Source organism: Microcaecilia unicolor, chromosome 2 (assembly GCF_901765095.1).
Source record: "Microcaecilia unicolor chromosome 2, aMicUni1.1, whole genome shotgun sequence".
NCBI lineage: Eukaryota > Metazoa > Chordata > Amphibia > Gymnophiona > Siphonopidae > Microcaecilia > Microcaecilia unicolor.
In genome coordinates, this window is record NC_044032.1 from 610,409,337 (window position 1) to 610,433,710 (window position 24,374).

Sequence of the window (24,374 nt, forward strand, 5' to 3'; positions counted from 1 at the left end):
TTTATATAATTTCCCCCTTAGTGCACAAGGTTGAGCACCCAGGTTATAGAATAAGGTCAGTTACGCAGGTAACTTCATGGGGGGGGGGGGGGGTTGCATCTGGTAAGGGGATGGAAGGGGTGTGATATGGGATTGGGCTTGACAAGGGTGTCCTCCTGGACTAACCAGTCTTTGCACTGTGGTCCAATTAGCATAGGTGAAGATGATAGTGCTGAGAATATGTAGCACTTGGATCATGCTCAAACTCTGCATTTAATTATCATAGGAGCCCTTTACTAAAACACGTTAAGCACTAACACATGCTTAGCATGGGGAAAATGGCCTAATGCAGAAACCGGTAAAGCTTTTTGCATTAGTTTTGCCATTAGTGAGTGCTGATTGCATGGTATCCGAACGCCGATCAACCGGATATCCAATTATCTGTACCGGCATCACCCTCCCCCCGCCCCCCATTCTCATTCCCCACAGATAATTGAAAAATTGCTCACCAGAAGGATGCAGAACTGTCCGGAGGTGGATAGAAAGAAGCCCCTGCGAAGCTCCACTGTAACGTAAGTGCCTGCGTGCCATGCGTGCTCATAGATACGTGCATGTGCACCAATATGAGATTTGCGCTACTCAGCGGAGCTTCGCAGGATCTTCTTCCTATTCAGCTCCAGACAGTGCCATATCCTTCTGGTGAGCAATTTTAATATTCCAAATTTTTCCCAATTATCCAGATTTATGATTCTCCGGACCACCCCCCTGCAGAGGATAGTTCGGATAATCGGCATTTTACTATATTTATTTTTTTGGTATTTATTTTTGGAGGGGGCATGTCAGGGGCAGAGAATAGACGTGGAAGTGATATTCAGGTAGCACGCTCACATTAGCGCACACTAACTGAATAAGGCAGGATTAATGTGGGAACCCTTAGCACTTCCTAAATAGGAGGCAGTAAGTGCTCCCGCATTAATTACTTTCAGTTGCCACTTGCTAAGAACAATATTAGCGCATGACCTGAAAATAAAAAAAAATCAAAAACACCCTTTTTTAGGGATGCACTAGAAATGGGGCTTAGCATACAGGAAAGTCCTGTATCACGATTTTTTGAATTTTCACTTTTATGGGCTGGTAAGATCCATAATATGTTTTAATCTTTTTTTTTAGTAGTTTTAGTATCATTTTAGATGTTTTAAAGATATTCTTCACATGTTTTAAGGACTGTTTTACATTTGGAGATTTCTTCCATGGTTGGAACACATTGATGACACAATAAGTCCATTTCATAGTAAAGTGGGAGCTGAAACGCAATTTATAGCATGCACTTTTTTGGAGGCTACATATGGTAGCCTCCAAAAATCACAACAATTTTAGTACATTGGTCCAAAAGTAAAGTATTACAAATTGTATTTTCAATAAATGCGTGATTAAAATGTTATTTAATATAACAAATCCCCTTCTTTCACTAAAAGTCTCTTTATAGTTAAAGTTTCATAAATATATTATTTTACATATATACAGATTGTTTGATATCTTGGAGTCCGTAGTTAACTGGCCATCCAGAGCGAGAATGGAATGAGGATACTCGGGAGGGAAGTGGAAGGACCCAAACCCAAGCAGAGAATAGACATCAGTCCTAGCAGCACTGAGGCAAGTACACTCCTCTGGTCCCGAATCACCATCTTCACAATTTCACAGAACTGCAGAAACAAAGAAATAGTTAAAGTTATTAAGCTATCAAACCTCTTATGGCAGTGATAATATAGAATAGCATTTTACAAAGGACATCCATCCAACTCAGAATAAAGACGTCCAGGTCGGTATATTGCTGGCAGTGTTAGTGTTTTACAACAAGGCCTGCTGACGTACAGCCTGTTTTAAAATACATGAGAAATGGACGTCCTTGTGCTGGTGACATACAGCAGGAACATCCATTGTAAAAAGTGAACCGTCCAAGTTATGAATAGGGTAAAATATGGGGCAATGGATGCCATTGTGGCAGCATAGAAATGCCCATGTTATAAAATGACCATAGGTGTCCATGCAGATGGGAAAAGTAGCCTAATGGTTAGAGCAGTAGGTTAAAAAACACCTGTTCAAGTCCCACTTCAGGTATTTGTGATTTGTTTTTTAAATTGTGAGCCTTCCAGGGACAGAAAAATATATACTGTATCCAAATGTACACCACAAGCCTGCAAGCTATTGAAGTGGTTGTACATTCAGGTTTAGCAGATATTTTTATGTCCCTGGAGGACTCACAATTTTAAAAAAATATCACGAAGAGATGCAGTGAGATTTGAACCAGGATCTCTTGGTTCTTAGCTTACTGCTCTAAACCTGCTTTAAAGTCTGTTAAGAAGTTAATTAAAAAAAAATACATTTTAGTACCATGAATGCCCATAATTTCGGAAGCTGTCACAGAGCCCGGTTTCATATTGGGGAGGGGGGCACCAACAACTTGGGGATTAAGGAGTTGACCCCTTAATCCCTCCAATGGAGAGGTATTTCATCAGAGCCTCTCTTTCTGTAACCTGGACCTGTTACACGTCACATGTTGTTAGTAGTAATAACAGAATTCCTGTCCTTATAGCAGGGCATGTATAAAAGCTTAGAATAGTCATATATACAGTCCCCCAGACTCTAGTATAAAGGCTACCCCAATTTGGACGCCCAAGATTGGTGCCCAAAATAAATGGGCTAACAAGCGCTTAATTGTCACTAATTATGATTTGGGTGCCAATCTGGCTGTGTGCTATTCTGTAACAATGAGTGCCTAAGCTGGATTGCGTACAACTCAAAAGGAAGCGTAGCCACGGCAGGGGCAAGGGTGGGGGTCAGGGGCGTTCACAAAGATGCACACAGTGTTACAGAATAGTGGGGATCTGCACCCAGTTGGCACACCAGGTCTTACTTTTTCCAGCAAAAATTGGCTAGGCGTGTGGCAATTCCATGCGCCCACAATAAAGCAGGCCAGTTTTTCCTGCAGGCCCCAATATAACAAGACAATTACAATTTGCAATGATTTACAGCATCAATAACAACTGTTAAATGCTATCAGCTTGCTATAATAAACTACTAAATGCACAGGTTCATTGCTCTTTTGTTTTGTTTTTTATATAATCCCCAACTCTCCCCCCACCCCCGACACTCTTGAAGACCACCACAAGGGTAAATTTAACCTGTCTCCAGATTGGTGTCTTGGCTCTTAAGCAACAAAGTCACTATGATTTTCTAAAGAACTACTACTTAACATTTCTAAAGCGCTACTAGGGTTACGCAGCGCTGTACAGTTTAACAGATAAGGACAGTCCCTGCTCGAGGAGCTTACAATCTAATGGACAAATGTACAGTCAGTCAAAATAGGGCAGCCAAATTGGGACAGTCTAGATTTCCTGAATAGAGGCATAAAGGTTAGGTGCCGAAGGCGACATTGAATAGGTGGGCTTTGAGCAAAGAAGTAGCTAAAAAGGTAAGGGGAAAGGATTAGCATGTACAAACTGCAAGAAATTGTAGAAAAAGGAAGACAGCAATAATATGTGGAAAAACCAAGAGATTCTATTCTTTTTTTTTCTTTATTCTACTTTAATTTGTCTATTTAAATATTGTATTTGTAAAACCGCTGGATTGGCACTAGTCTTTCCAGTCTAATGTAAGCCACTTTGAGCCTGCATTCTGTGGGAAAAGGTGGGGTAAAAATGCGATAAATAAATAAAATAAATAAATACTGAGAAAGCTGTCAAGAAAGTGAGGATGCAAATTAAGAGGCCCTTTTACTAAGCTGTGGTAAATAGGGGTCTTAGCGCGCCCTAACGCAGGTCTTTCCCGCTCGCTAAGGCCATTTTTACCACAGCAATAAATTGGCCCATTTTCCATTATTTGAATTAATGGCCTTGTGCTAATGTTACCATTAGCATGCGACCAGTACGTGAGCCCTTACCAACATGTATTTTGTAAATGGTAGAGGCTCACATGCTAACCCTGCGCTAATCAGCATGCGGTAATGTAGATGTGCTGATTAGCACAGAAACGCCCACTCTTCCCCCCCCCCCCCCCCAACATGCCCCCCCCCCCCACTGCAAAAAAAAATGTGTGGTTTGCTCTTGCAGATTGAGATTTTACTGCAGGACGACTGAGTGCATCTCACGGTAAGCCCTTGTAATGTGCGGTAAGAATGCATTAGTGCTTATCCCAGTGCTTATTAGTGCTAAATATGGGCCCTGTTTACCAAGGTGCGTTAGTGTTTTTAGCGCGCCTACACTTAGCGTGCACGCTAACCATGTAGGCGCGTATAGGGATATTGTATGCACATACACGGTTAACGTGTGCACATGGTTAAAGCACGTTAAAAATGTTGATGCGCCTATAACACTGCTTAGCAAACAGGGCCCTGTGTTAGTTACAGGAAGATATGAAATGTGGCATTGTAAACTTAAGAGGAGATGGACAGGAAAATCCAGAGGCTTAACACGTATCTAGAATTGCTTAACACTTATTTCTGTTCAGTGCTCACAGATGAAGTGCTCACAGTAGGACAAGGAGTAAGACTGCAAAGATAAAGCACGAATCAGAATGAAAATGAAGTAGACCTCGAATCATTTTCAGAAGGCTGTTTGTGAGGAGCTAGTTAAATTAAAAAGAGGTAAAGCAACAGGGTCATGTGGGATACATTCAAGGGCATTACTTAAGTTTACAGAAGTTTCTGGCAGCCCCCACTGTCTGACCTTTTCAACCATTAGAGTGAGGAGTGGAAGTAAGGTGGAAGTTGATTGGTACAGGCCAGTTAGTCTGACTTGTGATGAGTAAATGAATTGAATCGTTCCTAAAACAGGGGATGGTGCAGTTTCTAGAAACCAGTGGATTACAAGATCTGAAGCAACATAGTTTTACCAGAGACAGATCTTTCTTTGATTCGGTGACAAGATAGTTGAATCAGGGGAGAATGCTAAATGTAGTATCCTTGGATTTCAGCAAGGCCTTTGATACAGTTCCACATAAGCAACTTATGCCCTTGGCAGTGGTCCTAAAGTGACTGGCTGCCTGTATTGGAATATGAGAACATAAGAACTGGCATAATGGGTCAGACCAAAGGTCCAGTGGCAGTTTTCCAGTATCTTGTTTTTAATAGTGGCCAACCCAGTTTGGAAATATCTGTCAGAATCCGAAGAAATAGTGAGATTCCATGCTACTTACCCCCAGCAATAAGTAGTAGCTTTCCCCAGGCCTACCATAATAACAATTTATGGACTTTTTTGTCCAGGAATTTGTCTAAACCTTTTTAAAACCCACCTATGCCAACTGCTTTTAACACATCCTCCAGCAATGAGTTCCAGAATGTGAAAATATATTTTCTTTGATTTGTTTTATGTTTAAATCATCTTTATTATTATTAACACATACATTCAATGGTAATCAGCTGATGTGAGCCAGGAACACATCGCAATCATGTAAAAAACAGGTGTTTAGCAACAAAGCAATCCGACCCTCCTTCCCATCTTCCGTTTGATTTGTTTTAAGTGTACAACATAGTAACTTCATGGCACTTGTTCATATTAAATATGAGCTGCCATTTGGATGGTCAGCCTTTCAGTCTCTCAGACTCCTTCTACAATGTCTCACAATACACATGCCCCCTGATATTCAGCCAGTGGCTGACCTTGGCCAGCTATATTAGCCCTGATTCAGTGCTGGGTCATGTGTGGGCACCAGAACTGAATATTCGGTGCTAAGTTCAGTGGGGCTGGCCAGCGGCCTTGTGTTGGCCCCAGCCGATATTCTGCCAGGGCCCTGCATATGGGTCCCAGTTGAATATTGGCTGGGACCCAAATTAAAAAAAACCCTGCATTTTCTCTCCACTCCCCACCCCCATAACTATTCTATTCCTAACCTTTGTCTTTCAAACAAAATATACATGAAAACTGAAAGTACAGAATTATAGAAACATCCACACAAACTACTAAGCTCTACAATTTCTTCTTCAGCCTAAGGCAGTGCTTCTTAAAGAAATGACCTCATGATCCCTGATGATGATACAACAAAATAGGTCTCCTCACTACCTCTCTTCCCTTCCGTAACCCACATCCTCCTCCTCCCCACTCATCCAAAGCAGGAAGGCAGCAACAGCAGTGGTGGCAGTAGTTAGCACAGTGCTCATAGATCCCAGTACTAAAAGAAAGCCTGCCTAATCTAGAAGGGGCCAGGGCCCATGAATGTTCACATGCCACCAGTGGTGTAGCCACAGGTGGGCCTGGGTGGGCCAAGGCCCACCCACTTAGGGCTCAGGCCCACCCAACAGTAGCACATATTTAGTGGTAGCTGGTGGGGATCCCACGCTCTGCCAGCTGAAGACTTCCCCCTGATGGTAACGAAAATGCTACTCTCCACGATACTGGCACCTGTGCATGCTCAGTTTTCAACGCATGCCTGCAGCAGACTGCCAAGGTGGAAAGAAGCATTTTCCCGCCAGCTGAGATTTGTTTTTTGTGGTGGGGGGTGGGGGAGAACACTTGCTGCCCACCTAGTTCTTGCCTAGGCCCACCCAAAATCTATTTTCTGGCCCCTGCATGCCATAGACACCATGCTGACTGCCACTATTAGACATAGATCACATTGGAAGCCCTGAGAGAGGGAAGTGGCATTGTTTTGATGATGCCCAACTACTGATGATTTAATTTGATATGGCATTTATATCCCGCTTTACTGACAAGCTCTAAGCAGTTTACATTTAACAATATATTATCAAAAGATTAGCTAACATTAATTAGTAATAACTTACAGTGGACCCGTTCAGTATACAGTAAACAATATTATATTACAGCTTATTAACTAGCTAGACATGGTTGAGCATAATTGTTTATTTGGCATCTTGACCCACAGATTAAGAACCGCTAGCTTAACAGATCCTCTGTGCTTATCCCAGGCTTTCAAGAATTTAGGTATTGTCTTGACTCTACCACGTCCCATGGAAGGCTGTTCTATACATCCACCACTTTTTCTGTACAGAAATATTTCCTTAGATAACTCCTGAATCTCCATCTTTCACTTTCAGCCTATAACCCTTCATTCCAGAGCCTTGCTTACATTGAAATAGGCCTGCCTGCTGTGCATTACACCTTGGAAGCATTTAAGGGGGTAAATAATCTATAACAAAGATGCCAACATTCAGATACCAAAGATCTGAACTCAATGCCTGCAAATAGCAAAACCTTTTACTTTTTCTCTTTAAGCATTGTTTTTATATATACAAGTTCTTAGAATGATTTATTCTTTATTTTATACTAGTAAAAAAGGCCCGTTTCCAAAACAAATGAAACGGGTGCTAGCATGTGTTTGTTTGTTTTTTTTGTTTTCTTTTTCTGTTTGATATTAAGGGATATATTTTTTTTTAAAAAGGAAAAGAGTTTTTTTTAAAGTTGTAAAGTCTGTATGAGTGTTTGTGGTTTTGAGGGGGGGTTGTGGGGGTCTATGGGTCTATGGGTGTATGCTATTTTTTTGGGGGGGAGGGGTGTTTTTGTGGGGTAGGGTAGGGTAGCGTTGTTCTGTATGAGTGTTTGTGGTTTTGAGGGGGGTTGTGGGTGTCTGTGGGTGTGTGTGCTATTTTGTGGGGGGGGGGTGTTTGTGGGGTAGGGTTGTTCTGTATGAGTGTTTGTGTTTTTTGGGGGAGGGGATTATGGGATTCTGTGGGTGTTTGTAAGAGAGAGATGTAGGTTTTTACTGTTTCAGTTTTTGTATTAAGGGGGCTGGGGGAGGGAGTGTGTGTGTATGAGTGTGAAAGCAAGATGTTGTCTGTCCATGGCAGTGTGTGGCATTTTGGGTGGTGGGCAGTTTGGTTGTATGTATGTGTGTTAGTGAGTGATGCTGATTGTCCATATTAGATGTGGGGTTTTTTTGTGGCTGGTAGGGGGTGATTCTCTGCGTGTGAGTAATAGAGAAAGAGAGAGATGAGTGAGACATTTAGGGCTAGATTTTATATATGCCAATTAGTACTGATAATTGCTTATTAACATCCAATTAACAATGCTGATTAGCTAGTTAACCAATTAAGTTACGCGCATTGTTACAAAATATAAATCAATTTCCACAGAGTGGAGGAGTGGCCTAGTGGTTAGAGCACTGATCTTGACATCCAGAGGTGGCTGGTTCAAATCTCACCACTGCTCCTTGTGACCTTAGGCAAGTCACTTAACCTTCCATTGCCTCAGGTACAAACTTAGATTATGAGCCCTCCAGGGACAGAGAAACATCCAGTGTACCTGAATGTAACTCACCTTGAGCTACTACTGAAAAAGGGGTGAGCAAAATCTAAATATATAGAATCCTGGTGTTAGAGGGTAATTCTATAAAGAACAGTAGTCCCCTACTTTTCTTACAGAATGCAAGCTTAACAGGTCAAATTTGTGCCAATACACATACAGCTGGTGTAAATGCTCATGCATACCTTGCTGAAAAATGTGCACAAATGATAGTATTCTATAATTTAAACACATAGCATGGTGCCTTGACCATGCTGTGCCCAAACTCGACCCTTGTACATGCCCACCTTCAAACTACTCACCATTGCATTTAGACACCATATTATAGAGCAGGTAGACAGAATATTGGCTACATTTATACCCCACATTTTCCTGTACAATTTCGAGTTCAAAGTGGCTAACAAGCCAGTAGCATACCAAGGGTGGGGCAGTGGGTGCGGTCTGCACTGGGTGCAGGCAGCAAGGGTGTGCACGGAGTAGTCGTGTAGCTGTCGGTTCCGCCGGTCCCCTGCCCCCTCTAACGTTATTTCCTGTTCTGGGGCAGGGGACCAGCAGAGCCGACAGCTCCAGAACTGCTCCATGCACCCCCTTGCTAGGAAGAAGGGTAGCGGGGGTGATGCGCTTCGAGGGTGGGGGGGTGATGCGCCTCTGGGGGGGGCATAGTGGTGACCCACCCCAGATAGCAAGCAAGCTAGGTACTCCACTGTAACAACCTACACGTTTACATTGCAAAATATTAAATATCAAATAAATACATAATCCCATACGTAGCAACGAAAGAAAGAATTATAAATACAGATATAATGGAGGGGGAGGGAGGGGGAAAAATCTAAGTCATCAGCATTAAGTAATAGAATTTTTTTTAAAAAGGAAAGATATTCCTGTAAATGTGAAGCCACTAAATGTTAATAGTTCTTCTGGAGCTGGCCAAGTCTTTGAAATACAAGATATATCCCTTAACTTGACAGAATTTCTTGAGATATCTGATTCTGAAGCTGTGCCCTGAGCAACTCTTGTTTTGACTTTTGTATTTCCTCAGAATAGAGAACATCTTTTGCTTTCGCCATAGGCAAAAGCTCTTTATGAACCAAAAATTTTGATCTTTCCAGTCTTAAGTAAGATTACACAGGAACGTAGGAAGAAATTTGTTTTGTTACGTCCTCAGGTGGTTTCACTTGGGACTAAATTCCTATTGCATTTTCCATGCAAACATAGTATAACTTATTCTTCAAAAAGGTATGTATTTTTTGATCCTGAGCTATTAAAGTTTTTCTTAGTTGTAAAGAAGCTGGAACCATTTCATGTCCTGGTTGGGGAGGCTCAGACTAATGCCTAGTAATTGTGTTATTGGGTACTTCAGTAAGCTATTGAATTAATTTTCTTTTTTCTTAATTTGACCTATGCTTCAGGGCACATGTTCCCTTATTCTTGGATCTCTCCCTTTAGTGGTCTGCTGAACACTATAGTTATTTCTTCTGAATTTGGAGAAATAGGCTTTATCCATTTTTCCTTTTTAGCCTATTTACCTTTGCCAAGATGTGTTTTCCTTGTCAAGTTCGTATGCTTGCAATGACTTAAGATGCTAATAAATAAATAAATAAATAAATAGGAAAGATTTCAAAAACTTGCGAAAAACTAAGTAATCATGCTGGGGTCTAATGTATTTCAGCAAGGAATTCCACCACTTAGTACCTTGGTAAGAAAAAAATTGACTTACAGACTACTTTCTTACTGGTAGGAAAACGAAGACGCAGATAATCTCTTGCACCAAAGGCTGCATTGTAAGACGACAAAGTTACAAGGGGCAACATATAATCAGCGGCAGTACCACATAAAATCTGAAATATGAGAACACAGAGCTTAAAAATGACCCTGGCCTTAATAGGAAGCCAATGCAATTGAATCAGCAGTGGAGTAGCCCTTCCAAAACATGGCATATGCAGAAAACAAAAACCTGGCAGCAATATTCTGGGCAGTTTGAAGCTTCCTTAAAACACATTTTATTGCAACCAGCATAGATAGAATTACAGTAATCAAACTGGGTCAAGACTAGAGACTGGACCTGTACATGCATACCTCTGTGTATAAATGTTGATATTCAGATCATTTATATGAATTCTTGGTATCTGAATGTTGAAACAGCACAAAATCTCCAAAAAATGCTCTTTGGTAAACACAACCATTGGAGCCGACTCTGTGGGTTCTGTGGGTGCTTGAGCACCCCCAATATTGAGAAAATTCCTTGTATGTGTCCAGGGAGGGGTAATTTCAATTGGGCTTAGCACCCCCAATAATTTTGAAAAGTTGGCTCCTATGAACACAACCAAATGAACTACAAAACCAAAGATCTGAACTCAATGCCTGCAAATAGCAAAACCTTTTACTTTTTCTCTTTAAGCATTGTTTTTATATATACAAGTTCTTAGAATGATTTATTCTTTATTTTATATATAAGAGAACCCTCGGAAGATACTACTTGTGAAGGCAATATCATTGGTTATTTTGCCTAGTGGCTTAGCATCTCTTCATCGGGCTTTCCCTTAATTATAATTTTTTGTAAGTGCTATTGCAAACACACAAGAGTGCTCAAACTAAATGTGCTCAATAAAAAATAAACTTATCTTGTCTTTAAGCCATGTCCATGTCTCTGAATTCTGTAAAATTTTACAAAAAATTATAATTAAGGTGAGTTACATTCAGGTACACTGGATGTTTCTCTGTCCCTGGAGGGCTCACAATCTAAGTTTGTACCTGAGGCAATGGAAGGTTAAGTGACTTGCCTAAGGTCACAAGGAGCAGTGGTGAGATTTGAACCAGCCACCTCTGGATGTCAAGATCAGTGCTCTAACCACTAGGCCACTCCTCCACTCTGTGGAAATTGATTTATATTTTGTAACAATGCGCGTAACTTAATTGGTTAACTAGCTAATCAGCATTGTTAATTGGATGTTAATAAGCAATTATCAGTACTAATTGGCATATATAAAATCTAGCCCTAAATGTCTCACTCATCTCTCTCTTTCTCTATTCCCACCTTGTTAACAGGCTATACATTTTTAGATATTTACCTTTTTCCCCCTATGCTTTATAATGAAGACCATTAACCATTCTAGTAGCTGCCCTCTTAACAAACTCCTTTTGGTTTATATTCTTTTGAAAATAGCATCTCCAGAATTCCACACAGTGCTCTAAATGAGATCCCACCAGAGATAGTAACACAATAAATGTCAGCAGAAAAAGACCTGAACAGTCCATCCAAGGTGGCCAGAGTTCATGATTAAACGCTAGCATACTTAAAGGGGCATTTTCGATATGCAATGAAAATCTGATTTTGGACACTTTACTAAAACTACTACTACTACAAATCATTTCTATAGCGCTACCAGTCGTACGCAGTGCTTCACAATTTAACATGAAGAAAAGACAGTCCCTGCTCAAAAGAGTTTACAATCTAAATCAGGACAGACAGACAGCACAAATAAGGGATAAGGGTAGGACAGACAGATAGGACACATAGGGAAGGGACTATTGAAGAGAGGAAGACAAGATAAAGGTTACGAGCAAACGTCCAAAACTCAAGTGTCGAACATGGCCATTTTGAACCTGAAAAACGTCTATCATTTTGTTTCAAAAATGGCCATTTCCTAGACTTTTTAGACATTTTGTGCTCAATGTGTTTTTATTTTATGACCATTTTTTAACAACCCCCCCCCCCCCCCGAGTGAAAAATGCACAACAACAAGTCATTGGGTCATATGGGGAGGCCAGCATTCTTAGTAGGTTGGCCACACAGACATACCAGCAGAGCAGTGGGGCACTCAAGGGGGAACTGCAGTGGACTTCACATAAGAGGGCCCAGGTACACATCTCATTGTTACACCCTTATATTGTACAGCGAGCCATACAAAACCCACCAAAAACCTACTGTATCCAACTGTAAACCGCTACAATAACCCTTATGCCTGCAGGTGTCACCTATATGTGGGAACAATAGGTTTTTGGTGGGTTTTGGAGGGCTCACACTTTCCATCACAAGTGGAACAGTTAGAGTGGGATATGGGCCTGGGTCCCTTTCTCTACAGTGCACTGCCCTGACCACTAGGATACTCCAGGGACCTGCTTGCTGCTGTAATGGGACTGAGCATTACATCCAATGCTGTCATACAGGCTGGTAAGTACTGTTTCTTTTACATCTTTGGGAGGTGGGAGGGGGGTCATTGACCACCAAGGGAGTGAGGGGGGATCATGCCTTAATCTCTGAAATGGTCATCTGGTAATTTAGGACACCTTTTTATGACTTATTCATGATTGAAACAGGCCCAGACCAAAATATACAACTTTTAGCCCTGGTCATGCTTTCTTCCATTATGGCAGAAAAACATCCATATTGTGAGAACGTCCAAATCCTGCCCCCGACAAACCCTCTTGTGATTTGGATGCACTGCAGATGAACTGCTTAGAAACACGTCTTTAAAATGTGTTTTGAAAAGAATGATTTGGATGGTTTTGCAAGAAAAATGTCCACCTGCCATTTTGTGCCGCTTTTTGGACCTTTTTGTTTATTTGTTTGTTTGTTTGTTTCAAAAATGCGCCTCTGAAACTCTATCTCCCCCTGCCAATTTCGGGCACAGACCATATAAGTCTGCCTGGTACTGGTCTTACCTCCCATCTACTAGAGTTCCCGTTGAAGCTACTCCAGCCTTGATCTTGCTATATCATTGCCATTTATGGGATCCAGATTGTACTGTCATCCACTTTTCATACTTTGTTTTATTTTACACTATCTGATTTTTGCCTCACCAAATTGTCCGAGGTGAATTACAATTTAAAATGTATATAATATAGTCCTCCATGGGGAACCACACCCCAATAAACCTACAAGTTTAATCCTTGTAAATTTTTCCTAAAAAAACACTTTTTATAAAACCACGCTTTTAAACATTTTTTAATTGGTTATGAGATTGGATTTAGATGTCATGAATGAGGCTTTGAAGAACTGAGATATAAGAAATATAACATTTGCCACCACAGTCTTGATGTGTAGCCAAAGCATTTAGTCAGTCTTTCAATGCACAGACAAAAATGTCCTTCAACTAGGAATGCTGCATAGTCACGCCAATTCACAACCGCTCTCTCTCTCTCTCTCTCTCTCTCTCTCTCTGCAGAGCCTGCCAGGACCCTCACCAATGACAAGTGTCACACTGCTGCTTGGTGCACTCGGGATTTACTGTGCATGAAAAATAACAGTCTGCATAGCAGTAGAAATAAAACAGATAATTACTTTTAATACTTTGCTGTTTTGAAAAATATCTAATCAGAACATGGCTCTTTGCAAATGATTATTTAGGTTTCTGCAAAACTGTGACATTTAATACTCCTAGGTTTTCAAATTGAGATGAGAAAACGGGGGTTGATTAGTTTCTTACCATTTTCCTTCCATTATTTATACCTTCTGCCCTGCCCATTGGGGATAAATCTGTAACAGTATGCCTATATATAGGCACCTAGAGGTTGCCTATGTGATGTCTATTCTATAAAAGAAAGTATAGAATACTAGCATAACACGTTAGAAATGCCCTCTAATTAATGAACAATTTAATGAAGATCCAATCTATGACACATCATTGCGAATTTGAAATACAAGAATGTTATGTGTTGATTGGTTAAAACTTAAATACTCACGCCAGAACCTATAGGTCTAAACAATAATGTTGAGATGTGTGTGTTTTCTATATATCCCTACAAATGATTAATACTATGGTACATGTTTTTTAGGTGATCATTAAAAGAATGACACTATCCTTTCTTGTTCTAAATGCCGATGCCCAACCCCTGAAGAAGCCGTTAGAGTGAAACAGGTCTAGCCACCGTCGGGTGTCAGCTAAGTGCTCGACTTTTTCTGCTTTATAAATTGCCTTTTTGAACTATTATGCAAGACAATTATATAGTTGCTACTGTATGGTTGAATGAGTGAGTCCGTTTTTCTAAAGATTAAAAAAGCAAATAGTTATTTTAACAAAGGATTAATAAAATATAAAGTTTAAAAAAATCATTAAAATAAAGAAAATGTTATGAGGTTTTTATGACCAATGATGAATACCACAACCCCAGCTAAAGATGCCAAAATCATAATAAGTGTTTGGGTTTTTTGAGGTCTTTTCCTTGTTTTTTAAAGCAAACTTTTGCATTATTTTGTACCAATACTGGACTCTTCATTTTATTGTTTGATATATACAGTGTATATATAATGATAAGTTTCCAGTCTTATTTTGTTATTGGAATTTGCTTATCTCCATTCATATGTTTAGCCTTTTATATTCTATGAATCTCATGTACACACTTGCAAACCACTGTGATTTGACTTGGTTACTTCAACCGGAAAAAACAGCAACCGGAAAAGCCCACAGTGAAAAAGTAATCATTGACACAAAAACCTCTCATTTAGCTTCTTCAGTGATACAATAAATCAATCAAAACCACTTATCTGTACTGTGCTCTGCTGCTCCGTTAATGTTCTCTCACAGAGTCCCCTGTTGGCAGCCTGGACCGTGCAGCCTGATACAGTTGGTTTCCTGAAGAAGCTACAGCGAAACGGGTCCATTGGGACCAGACTGAGCAGAGTTTAAACAGTGTGGCTGCTACATGGATACTGCAGGATTAAGATAAGTTCTTGGGGTTTTTTTTTGTGGGACATTGCCAGAAGGGGCTGTAGAGTGTGCATTTATATTGAATCACTAAAGTGATTTTGATATCGTTTGTCATCGTTTTTGAATTTGAAAGCAGAGTGTATTGATTTGCATTAAAAATAGTTTTGAAAAAAACCTCAAAAATTTTTCAAAAATCTCTATTGGGAGGTTTTTGGTATCTGTGATTACTTTTTCACTGTGGGCTGTGTCTCAGTGGCCACAGTAGGATGAGATCCCTTTCCTCCCTCAAAAATGGAATGCCCTCCCGCGGGAGGTGGTGGAGATGAAAACGGTATCAGAATTCAAACATGCGTGGGATATGCATAAAGGAATCCTGTGCAGTAGGAATGGATCCTCAGAAGCTTAGCCAAAACTGGGTGGCGGAGCAGGTGGGGAAAGAGAGGTTGGTGGTTGGGAGGCGAGGATAGTGGAGGGCAGACTTATGCGGTCTGTGCCAGAGCAGGTGATGGCAGGCGGGACTGATGGTTGGGAGGCGGGAAATACTGCTGGGCAGACTTGTACAATCTGTGCCCTGAAAAAGGCAGGTACAAATCAAGGTAAGGTATACACATATGAGTTTATCTTGTTGGGCAGACTGGATGGACCATGCAGGTCTTTTTCTGCCGTCATCTACTATGTTACTATGTAAAAAGGAGTGGTGTTGAATCTTCACATGTTTTGTGTGAGTTATCACTTTATGGAGCTCCTTCTCATCCTGTTTTAGCTTCTTTTCATAAGGTTCAGAAATCTGGAGAGTCAATGACCCAAGACATTATAGGTGGTATCTATTTCAAGAATGAGTACAGTAGAAGGAGAAAAAAAATTTCTAGTAGTATCTTCAACACTTCAGGGCTCCTGAATTACTATTTTCTAGAAATTAGACTACTGAAGGGAAAGTATACAGGATAGTGTTGTAACTCTGAAAAGAAAATATCATCTCTATTCTTGCTTTTCTTTCACAAACCATGATGATATCCTGGTTCCAGATGAGACAGATTGGAAAAGGAAACACACTGCAACTTGGTTGTCTTCACCCATTTATCGATTCTCATCCTTTACTTGACCCTCATGCTCTTCACAAATTTCACCCCCATACATTTTCTTTTGGCTAGTTTATGAAATTTTGGAATCAATGCCTGTCAAAGAGGCATTTGACGTCTACACTCTAAAGCTGTCAAACTAAAGAAATAACTTGTGAAGCACATACATTCAACCTCTGTTTATTGCTTGGGAGAATATATGGGATGTTCAGAACCCCTACTATTTTGGCAAAAAGTGGTTATCTTGTTTTTTTTTTTCTAATTGTAAACCACCAAGAGCCTTGTGGTATTGGCAGTATATTTAATTTTATTATTCTGTCCATACCAAAATACACACACACACACAACATTCCACTACTGTTCTGTCCCCACAATTGTGTGTGCATGTTTATATAATCTTTGTTTCCATACATCAAACCGCCCAAACCGAGCACAGTAAAGGCCCTACTGACAAAATACACACACGCGAATTGTACGCCAGACAAATGCCCAAAGTACATGATGAAAAAACCCACCAGAATGGTTCATCAAATACACCACCAGTCACATCACATGCATGCTAACAGAAGGGCAATTCGTGAAAGATAAAGGAGAAATCATACTCAACCCAATCCTCAAGAACTCAACCAGAAAGATCAGTGACCTCAGAAACTACAGACCAGTGGCATCAATACCACTATTGACCATAACAATGGAGGGATTGGTAACACAACAACTAATGGAATACCTAACAAAATTCTCAATCCTATATAAATCCCAATTAGGTTTCAGGCCACAACACAGTACTGAAACGGTCCTAGCCACCCTGATAATGAAGTTCAGAAGCCTGATACGCCAAGGTCAGAGCATACTATTAATGCAATTCAACATGTGAAGTACGTTCAACCTAGTAGACCATGCAACAGTGATGACCCTACTCGATTACATAGGAGTCAGCAGTACAGTAGCTGTGTGGTTCAACGGCTTCCTAAAGAACAGATCCTAGATTGTTAAGATGTCCAACCAGTTATCAACATCCTGAATCTCAGAGTGTAGAGTACCGCAAGGCTCTCCAATATCACCAGCACTGTTCCATGTACCAATGGCTCCACTCGGTAAAAAATGTGGAGATAATGGGCTTCAACCCATTCATCTATGCTGACGATGTTACTATCTACATACCTTTCAATAAGAATATCACAAAAATAATGGACAAAGTCAAAACAGGATTGGACCTCATGGAAAACTGGGCAGAAACCTTCAAACTCAATTTAAACAGAGACAAAACCAAATTCCTGGTTCTGTCAAGCCTGCACAACCCAACAGCCTATCAAAATTTCATAATCAACCACCAAACATATCACATTGAAAGATAGGACTACGTTTTATGTGGTACTGTTTATGTGGCTATTTTAACCGGATAAATGCCAAATAACAGCATTTAACTGGCTAAGTGACTACTCTGCCCCCCCCCCCCCCCCCCGGAATGTCCCCAAAACAGATGGTTGTGGCTTGAGCTCTAACTGGGCATTTTTAGCAGCACTGTATTGGTGGTGCTTCATTTAGTTGTCGGTCGGTCCCCCCCTTGGAGGCCGGCCCAGGGAATCTTCCCCCAGCTGTCCCCTTCTTGGCGGGCCTGAGATCCTGCACAGGAAAACAGTACAAAGGAAAAGAATTAGCAGGAGCCAAATGCTGTTCTTGTTATATTCCTACAGGTAGGGTTCAGTGAAAGATGGTGGGGACTGGACCATCTTCAGACTTTAGTCCTATTCATGGCAGGGCTGCTTGTGAGAAGTTTAAAAGACAGCTAGCAGTCTGCCTGGGAGGGTGATCATGAGCATAATTAGACATGGCTCTGTGAGTTGCAGGAGAGACAAGATGGCTGAAAGCAGCACGGAGCAAGAAAGTTGAGGACATGTGGCAAGTGCTGATGAATGTTAAGGGCTAGATCCTAAATATGGCACCAAAATAATCAGTGTTGAAAAAAAGCGCTATTCTATAAGACATGCTTAAAGTTAGGTACAGTTTATAGAATAGCACATAACGCCTGGGAATCATGCCTAACTTTAGGTGTGCACCATGTTCACTCAAAAACTATTATAAGGGGAGTTTGATGAGCTTGCAGATAAGTGATACTACATTTTGAAAGCTTTGTGCCAATTGCCAGTCATTCTGTTTGGTTTCTTGAGTATCAAAGAATGGTTTATTTTGAAGTGTGAAAGAAATATAAAATTAAATAATTGCATAAAAAGATACAACATACAGATTTAGGTAGATGGCATTCTATTATTTGGTATTGATAACCAATATCATGTCCCAATGACAATATGAGACTTTTTTTCCCCCTTATAATAGTTTTTGAGTGAACGTGGTGTCTGCTTTTTGTTGAGTTTATTATTTTTGTCGTAGTAGATTATTGGTGAGCCATTGTTTTTCTTTAAGTGTTCTTAAGTTTAGGTGTGGCCATTTCTACCAACTAAAAGGTGGTGCAAATGTACGCACCTACCCCCGTTATTCCATAACAATGTGCGTTAATTTAGGAACACCTCCATTACGCCCATGACCCTCCCATTTCCGCACCCACTTTTTCAAATTGCGTGTAAAATTTAGGTGCGCATCCTGTGTAAAGTTCAATTCAATTTTATTAGTGTCAATCATTCCTCGTTAAAAACCCAATTATTAGCACTAATTAGCTTGTTTAATTAAGTCGTGCATGTAAATTGGACACCCCCCCAAATTTGTGTGTGCAGTTTTTAGCGACTCTTATAGAATTAGGGGGTAAGTGACCTCTAGTAACTTGTTTCTGAACTGACAGATGTTTATCTAGTAAAAATTCATAACTAGCCAATGCAGGAAACAATTCCTTCTCTTACATGTAAAGATTGTTCTAGGAGTGAAAGTTGTGAGTTTCCAGACTGCGGATTGACAATGTTTGCAAGCTGCACCTGACTAAAGGATAGCAAGTTCATGAGTCGTGAAAGAGGCGGTTCTCTTTTCTGTGAATTTTCTTATAAATAAACATGCTAGCCAGCGTATTTATACTTACTACTGTTTCAAGCTTTTCATATGTCTGAGCTCTGACTCAGAACCTGCCATTCCTGGTCATTGGTTATGACTGCTGTCATTGTTCAGGGACCCTGTGGGACAGGATGACAAAGACGACCTCTCTTTACCTCCTTCTGAGTGGAGGAGTAGCCTAATGGTTAGTGGGCTGAGAACCAGGGGAGCCCCTCGTTCACATCCCACCGCAGCTCCTTGTGACCCTGGGCAAGTCACTTAATCCTCCATTGCCCCAGGTGCAAACCTTAGATTGTGAGACCACTAGGGACAGAGAAAGTACCTGCATATAATAAATGCAAACGGCTTTGTTTGTACCACAGAAAGGTATTATATCAAATACATGACCCTTTACCCTTCTTGCACCATCACTGACCAGGAACGAGTCTTCCTCTTATCACCATCAGTTCCAGCCTTAAGCACCTGAGCAAAACACGTAGTAGCAAACCTCCTTCCTCTCTACCCCCCCCCCCCCCCCCAGCAATGTCTCCCCCTATCTATTTAAAAAGTAAAAGAATAACCCTGTAACTACAAAAAAAAAAAATACTTTTGTGCCTATGAACTTTAGTTACTAGTGGTTTTTCAATATGATTTCTGTATATGCTGTTTAGTCGTTAGATTGGCTGGGGCCCAGGTGGCCAACCCTATTCCAATGCCCATGCATGGCAGCAGATGCAGCTTGGGTTTCACTGTATTACATACCATGTAAAATGAGTTTATCTTGTTGGGCAGACTGGATGGACCGTTCAGGTCTTTATCTGCCGTCATTTACTATGTTACTATGGTCTTTGCTGTAACGATAACACTAGCCCCCGGATTCTAAAAGTGTCACGCAAATTTCTGCACACAAGATTGCATGCATGCACAACTACATTGGCTAACAAGTCAATTAGCACCAATAATTGGGTGCTAACATTTGGCAACAATTCAGATTTGCTATGCATCTTGCTAAGCACTAGTCTATACAGATCCTTGTGCAAATCTTATAGTCTGCAACTCATAAAGGGGTGTGGCCATGGGAGGGGCATGGGTGGGTTAGGGGCATTCACTAAAGATGTGCACAGTATTACTGAATACCGGGGATCAACGCCTACATTGCACACCAAGATTTACCCCAGGGTTTTGGAGGCCGTATCTTGCTAAAGATGTAAAAACATTGGAAGCGGTGCAAAGAAAAGCTACCAAAATGGAGATGGGATTTGCGTTGCAAACCGTACGAGGAGAGACTTGCCGACCTTAACATGTATACCTTGGAGGAAAGGAGAAACAGAGTGACATGATAGACATTCAAATATATTTGAAAGGTATTAATCCACAAATAAACCATTTCCAGAGATGGGAAGGCTGTAGAATTAGAGGACATGAATTGAGGTTGAAGGGGGGAAGACTCAGGAGAACATAAGAGTAGCCATATTGGGTCACACCAACGATCCATCTAGCCCAGTATCCTGTCACAAATACCTGGCAGAAACCCAAATCGTGGCAACACTCCATACTACAAATCCCAGGGCAAGCAGTTGCTTCCCATGTCTGTCTCAATAGCAGACTATGGACTTCTATCATAATGATTCCATGCTATCTGTGTCATGTGGAATGTTTATTTTATTTGACTCAATTCCCTCTTTAACATATAACGCAACCCCCCCCCCCCTTCAATTTGATCCTTCTATCATTGCGATACAATTTATATCCTGTTAACACAGTGTCCCATTGATTGTCCTCTTTCCACCAAGTCTCTGAGATGCCAGTTATATCTACCTCATCATTTAGTGCTATATATTCTAACTCTCCCATCTTATTTTTTAGGCTTCTAGCATTTGTATACAGGCACTTCAAATTGTATTTTTTCCTTTGATCTACAAGCTGCTTAGAAGTTGGGGATAATGTGCATCCTTTATCCTGTTCTCTCAATAAGCACACCTGGCTTAATGTCAGGAAGCATTTTTTTCACGGAGAGGGTGGTGGATACATGGAATGCCTTCTCACAGAAGACGGTGGAGATGAAAACAGTAATGGAATTCAAACGTGCATGGGATAAACACAAAGGAATCCTGTTTAGAAGGAATGGATCCACGGAATCAGCAGAGATTGTGTGGCAACACCGATAATTGGGAAGCAAAACCAGTGCTGGGCAGACTTCTATGGTCTACACCCTGATCGTGACTGAATAGATATGGATGGGCTGGAGTGTAAATTTTAAGGGGCACTGTAAAAGAACAGTGCTGGGCAGACTTCTACGGTCTTTGCCCTGAAAATGGCAGGAACAAATCAAACTCCGGTATACATATAAAGTATCCCATACTATGTAAAATGAGTTTATCTTGTTGGGCAGACTGGATGGACTGTATATGACGTCATTTATTATGTTACTGTGGTTACCACGGGAGCCCTTACCGCCACCTCAATGGGTAGCAGTAAGTGCTTTCCCCAGAAATGGCCTTTAGGCAAGTGCAAACTTACCGCACAGCCGTTTACTCTTTTTAACCACCTGTGGTAAAAGGAACCCTGGCATGCATCACAAATGGCCACTGTCACTAGCTCAGGGCTCGTTTTACAGCAGCTCTGTAAAAGAATGCATCTAAGGGATCACTGGAAACCAGTGCGTTTTTTCCTAGCAAAAAAGGTGCCGGTACTCAAATGCCAGGCTACCCTTCAGGGATGGGATGATCACTGAGGGACCCGCCCGCCCCACAGTAGCCAGGGCCCCTGCAACCAGTCACAGAATCTATGACAAGGCAGAATTGGTGTGTAGAACCTGAGCTCTTTCATTTAAAACTCGGGGGTCCATGGATCAATTTTAGCAGACAATGGAAAAGGTATCGGTACTCAGTATCCCCAAGTACCCCCTCAAAAAAAGCCCTGCTGGAAACTAATTTGGCAGGCCTAAATTCACAAATAACTTATCCACTTAGCAGCTGAACATCATTGCTAAATGGATGGTTATTATATCAGCTTTTCGCCCTTGCCTATACTGCTCCCCATTAAGTCTCCTCCTCTAGCTTCTTGTTGTTAACTGCTCCAGTGCCTCCTTGTAGCATGTTTTATTATTGCAAACCACTCTGAAGCCATTTACTACTACTACTACAAAGCATTTCTATAGCGCTGCCAGTCATACGCAGCGCTTTACAATTGGACATGAAGAAGAGATTTCCTGGCATTTGGAGGTATATCAAGCCTTGTAAAATAAAATAAAAATAATAAAAAGGGTCTCGTAGCTCAGAGTCTCCTATTTGTTTCTTGTTGTGTATCCTGCCTGTCTGTCTTAGCTAGATTGTAAACTCCAAAGAATAGAGACTGCTAACTGTGAGTGTCTGGGAAGTGCTGAGCACAACAGGCAGCGCTATACAAGAGATAATGATGATAGTTTTCTGCTTCAGAGAGTGCAATACATTCATAAGCATTCGATCTACCTCCACCTGTAAAAACATTTTCTTTTTCATAAAATTCTATGAGGATTAGCTGTAGCGAGACAGTGCAAGCTTGACAGGCACTATGTCATGAAAATGGGATTTATGAGGTGCTGTAGTTACAGAAATAGCTTATAGGAAAGAACAATGAAACAGTTTTCCATATCCACTGTATGATTTCTTATCCATCCCACCATGTTTTGATACATGCACACACACAATTACTCAAAATACCTTTGCAATGCATTAGATCTATGTGGGCATCTCTGGGAAAACATGACTAAAACCAAATGAAATTTTAATGAGTGCTATTAGAGCAAGCAATTAATGATACCATAGTCTACATCTCATCCTTTTAATGTGGGAAAAAAGTTACAGAAATTCAAACATGTGACAGCTTAAAATCATTCTTGTGAAACTGAGGGTTAAAGTTCCGAATAGATCCATGACTTTAATCATGTATTCTCAGAGATGGTCACATATATTAGAGAGAAAATGTGTATTTCCAGTGTATTGCACAGCTATGACAAGTAATATGAGAAGAGAAATCTGCAAATGTTGTTTCTACTGTTACTTGTAGCTATCAAAGAGTGAATGGAAGAACTTCAGTTTTTGCAGTGAAAGGCTTTTCTGGATTTACCTTGTCAGTCTGAAAGCTCACAGGAGTTCCATATCTGCAGTAAGTCACAAAATGTTCACAGTTGTTCCACAGGAGGCTGTAGGGGGTGGCTCCCACCAGCTTCTCAGCCCTCCGGGCCACTTCTTCATTAGGAAGCGGCTGGTTCTTAAAACTCTGGTCCATGTGGTTTGTTAGAATGCTTCCTCCATAGGCAAAGTCCTCCACCGTATCCACCCTGACACTGGCCGCTTTGGTCAGGACCCCAAGGATCAGTCTTTTGTTGGTCACGACTTTCTGACTCAGAGATGTGTCATCAGATAGGACAGGAAGGATGTCTGGCATCATATGAGCCACCCTGTCTTCCCCTAAATAGATGCCAAAATGAACAAAGAGGGTGCGAGGGACCTCCAACAGGTCTCCCCTTTGGAAGCAAGACACATCATAGGAGGCTGCTGCTTTGTTTCCTTCCACTGTTACACTGAACAGCTTGAAGTGGGCAAGGAGGAACAGTTTGTCCAGGAGAAAGGACACCAAGTCCATCACTGTGTTTTTCATCCTTCCCGCCTGCAGCCTGAAGTTTGCTGCTGCTCCTCCTTCTCCTACTGCTGCAGCTCTGACTGCCCTGCCACTTCTGACAGCCTGCAGTTTTATACCAGGCTTGCAGGGTGGAACCGGCTGACATCATAGGCAAAGGCACAACTGCTGTTAGCAGACTGGACTTTGGCAGACCCCTGAATGAAACTTAAATGTCATGGAAGCAAAACCTTTCCAAAGATAAATGAGCATCCTGTGGAAGCACTTTTAAACACCATCACAAAGCTGCTTCAAGGACAAAGTGCCTCAGAGGGAGCAATCTCTGAAGACAATTCCCAACCTGCATTTTTAATCTCTTGTACACAGTAAAACCCCAAATTAATTACGTGGGAAATGTTCCACTCATCCAGGTACACCAGCAAAGAAGCAGCAAATACAGTTTGGCTCTGCACATATCATTAAAGCCACCTTTAATTAAAATCCTTATATCCCACTTTCCCATTTCCAGAAATGTTTGCTATGAACTCATTTTCACTGCAAACAGCAGCAGGGGAAGATTGTTTTGCCAGTGACACTAAGCTGCTCCCTCCCATGATTCTGCATGCTGGCTTTACATTTTATTGCTTTTACATGGTGATAATTGAACATTTGGCTCCATTTTTAAGGTGAAACCTTGCTCACCTCCAAGCAAGGTAATGGGCACCACTGGTCTCTCCCCTGAAGTCAGTTATGTGCCCTTTTACCTTACCACATGGTAACTGCTAGTGCAGAGCCGTTTTAAGGGGCTTTGCGGTGATCTATCAGTTACTACATTTTAAATC

General features: G+C 41.1%; 1 protein-coding gene across 1 annotated transcript; it reads right to left on the minus strand.

The window, feature by feature from the left end:
* Positions 1–1,375: 1,375 nt before the first annotated feature.
* Positions 1,376–23,600, minus strand: LOC115462687 (lecithin retinol acyltransferase-like). Its single transcript, XM_030192690.1, has 2 exons — positions 23,041–23,600; positions 1,376–1,682 (listed from the first exon to the last, which is right to left on the minus strand). Exons 1-2 carry the CDS (start codon positions 23,572–23,574, stop codon positions 1,530–1,532), a joined length of 687 nt encoding a protein of 228 aa, XP_030048550.1. The 5' UTR covers positions 23,575–23,600; the 3' UTR covers positions 1,376–1,529.
* Between the last annotated feature and the right edge of the window lie 774 nt (positions 23,601–24,374).